The sequence below is a fragment of the Idiotropiscis lumnitzeri genome, chromosome 6 (genome assembly GCF_059441095.1).
Source record: "Idiotropiscis lumnitzeri isolate Australia: NSW breed Sydney's pygmy pipehorse chromosome 6, RoL_Ilum_1.0, whole genome shotgun sequence".
NCBI lineage: Eukaryota > Metazoa > Chordata > Actinopteri > Syngnathiformes > Syngnathidae > Idiotropiscis > Idiotropiscis lumnitzeri.
This window is the reverse complement of record NC_142396.1, coordinates 5,799,777-5,802,223: the sequence shown is the minus strand read 5'-3', so window position 1 is coordinate 5,802,223 and position 2,447 is coordinate 5,799,777. Positions and strand designations below refer to the sequence as shown.

At 37.8% G+C, this 2,447-nt stretch overlaps 1 protein-coding gene across 1 annotated transcript; it reads right to left on the bottom strand.

The window, feature by feature from the left end:
• Positions 1–671: 671 nt before the first annotated feature.
• On the bottom strand, positions 672–2,447 carry LOC148334810 (snaclec 1-like). Its single transcript, XM_088298422.1, has 7 exons — positions 2,384–2,447; positions 2,208–2,270; positions 2,066–2,093; positions 1,857–1,942; positions 1,580–1,717; positions 1,035–1,125; positions 672–957 (listed from the first exon to the last, which is right to left on the bottom strand). The coding sequence occupies exons 2-7, from the start codon at positions 2,268–2,270 to the stop codon at positions 881–883; spliced, it is 483 nt and encodes a 160-aa protein (XP_088154548.1). The 5' UTR covers positions 2,384–2,447; the 3' UTR covers positions 672–880.

Sequence of the window (2,447 nt, the reverse complement as noted above, 5' to 3'; positions counted from 1 at the left end):
GGCAGTGCATTCTGGGCAATCTGAAGTTTTTGAAGCACTTTATTCTCATGCTATGTCTTCATGGGGATCGCCATTGTTGCATGACGTCAGAGTGAAACAACTCTGTGAAGTCCGGGTAGATGTTTTTTCTCCCACTTGCTGAAAAATGCTTCCGTTTTACATCCCGGATGACCCGGATTACCGCTAATGTGCATGGACGTTGCGGGGAGGCAAAGTGCGCATGCAGGTTGTTTACAACAGAGACATGAAGAGCGGCTATGGTTAACATTGCATTGTTATTTGATTCTTTTATTTTTTTTTATGATGCAAATTTATGCAGTTTAAATCTATATTGATTTTAGATGCATTTATACATCCCTTATTGTTGTTAAATGTTCGTTGTAATGATTTGTAATTATTAAGTTTAAAGCTATAGGTTCAATAAGTTTGAAAAGGAAGGTGTATAAAAAAAAAAGACAACATATTTTCACGCACACTCTTTGCAGTCAGGTTGTTGCATTCTATTCGTTCATCACAAGCTGGCACTAAATTCTACATACTATGCCTTCCATGTTATTTATAGTGTTTTGCTTTTGGATTGTTGTTGTATTTTTATTTCATGATTTTGAAAATTTAAGTTTTGAGCATAAGTAAGTTTGAAACGGAGTGTGTATAAAATAGACAAACGCATATTTTGATGCAGACAGATCACTTCATTTATCAGAGAGATGCTCTTGACCGTTACAAATTTGTTGTCAATAACTGAAGATTAGAGAAGAGAAGGAACGTCGATAGTAAACCCCAAAATACAAAGACACTACCAAAGTCTGATTTTGTCTCATTGAGTCATCGTGATTATGGGAATCCATTGTCACAGAAGGTGGGATGGTAAGACCAGTGATTAGTGGAAACGGTGCGCTTCCTTGATGCAAACATATTCTTGTTCACTTGTACAATCCTCAGTATCCCACATTCCATCTGGAATAAACAAATATTTCAAATAATGAATCACAGCATTACATTCTTATCCCACTTCAACCACTGATTTCACTTACCCGAGTCATCCAACACTACGCAGTCATTAGTATTATCTTGCAATAATTCGAAATCCTCCACTGTGCCATCAGTCCATATGAAGTCACCATTCTGGAAGACAAAGTGACATTTCACGAAGTTAGACTTGACGATAACAAGTTCTTGCATTTGGATCTGCTGTTTGTCACTTCTATATAGATTGTGTTTGAACATAATCAGAATCATACAGGGTCAATATGAAACTGAGTCAAACTGGAGTTCAAGATGTGGAGCACAAGGTCAGATGATTGGGGTGTTAAATGTACAATTTTTGTTCACGTAAGGTCTAAGGTTCCCCGATATTTAACACACGCCATATTCTGAGTCAAGCGAGATGATGTTCCAATGTGTTTTTTTCCTCATGAAATCCAAACCCTGTTATGGCGAAGACCCTCAACACTGTGCCAATGTTGCTTAAACTGGTGATAAGATTGAGTACACATTCCTTTTCTGTCGCAAAAATACGTTTTCTGAAATGCAAGTGACAGGAATCGATCCAAAATATTTCAGATGGTCATTGTTTCACCTCAATGGCATCATGGAGTCCAATCCAGGTCAGATCATCAACAGTATTTCCAGCCGCGAGTATCAGTTGTTGGACAACTGCATTTTCCAGGTCATTGTGGATGGAGACCAGATTCCCACCAAGAATCTGGCAGACGGCCTGATGTGACAGGGGATTAAACGAGAAATTAATTTCACTCAATCAGATATGCCAGGCAAGATATTTTGACTCAGGGTCAAAATGTTACAAGACAAATGGTTCACTGATGATATAAGCAGTTGACTTTTGTCTTCCATACCTCTGCATCTGCAAAGGTCCTTATTTCATCTTGGTAAATGTAGCAGTTACAGTCCAACTGAGTCCAGTCTTTAGGACAGAAAATGTCTGCAGCAAAATTTAGATTTTTTGCAGAAGAAAAGGAGACGTGTCAATCAAATGTGGCATCAATAATGAGAGAACAATTAAATTGTTCATTGGGAAAAGTGTGACAGAGTCACAAATACCAACCTTTAGAAAATTTTGAAGGGAAAGAGCGCTGAAGAAAAAACGCATGCGGTTAAAATAAGACTAAACACTGAAACAACTGAAGACAACAATAACTTCAGACACGTTGCAAATATTTAAGTTAACGGGTGAGATTTAGACTTACGACTCCAGTCAGCAGTCCACTGATCCCACAAAGGAAGAGCATCAAGTGAAGAGCAAATGCCATCTGTATAACATTGAAATCAGTATTTCAATTTCATCTGACCTTGTGACTCAAGAATGCAGTCAGCGTTGAAATAATCACATGAAATGGAGTTTGAAAAGGACGATGCAATTTACCTTTACAGTTGCGATGTTTGATAATGAGAACGACAATGACAATTGCTTATATATGTTTGGTGCC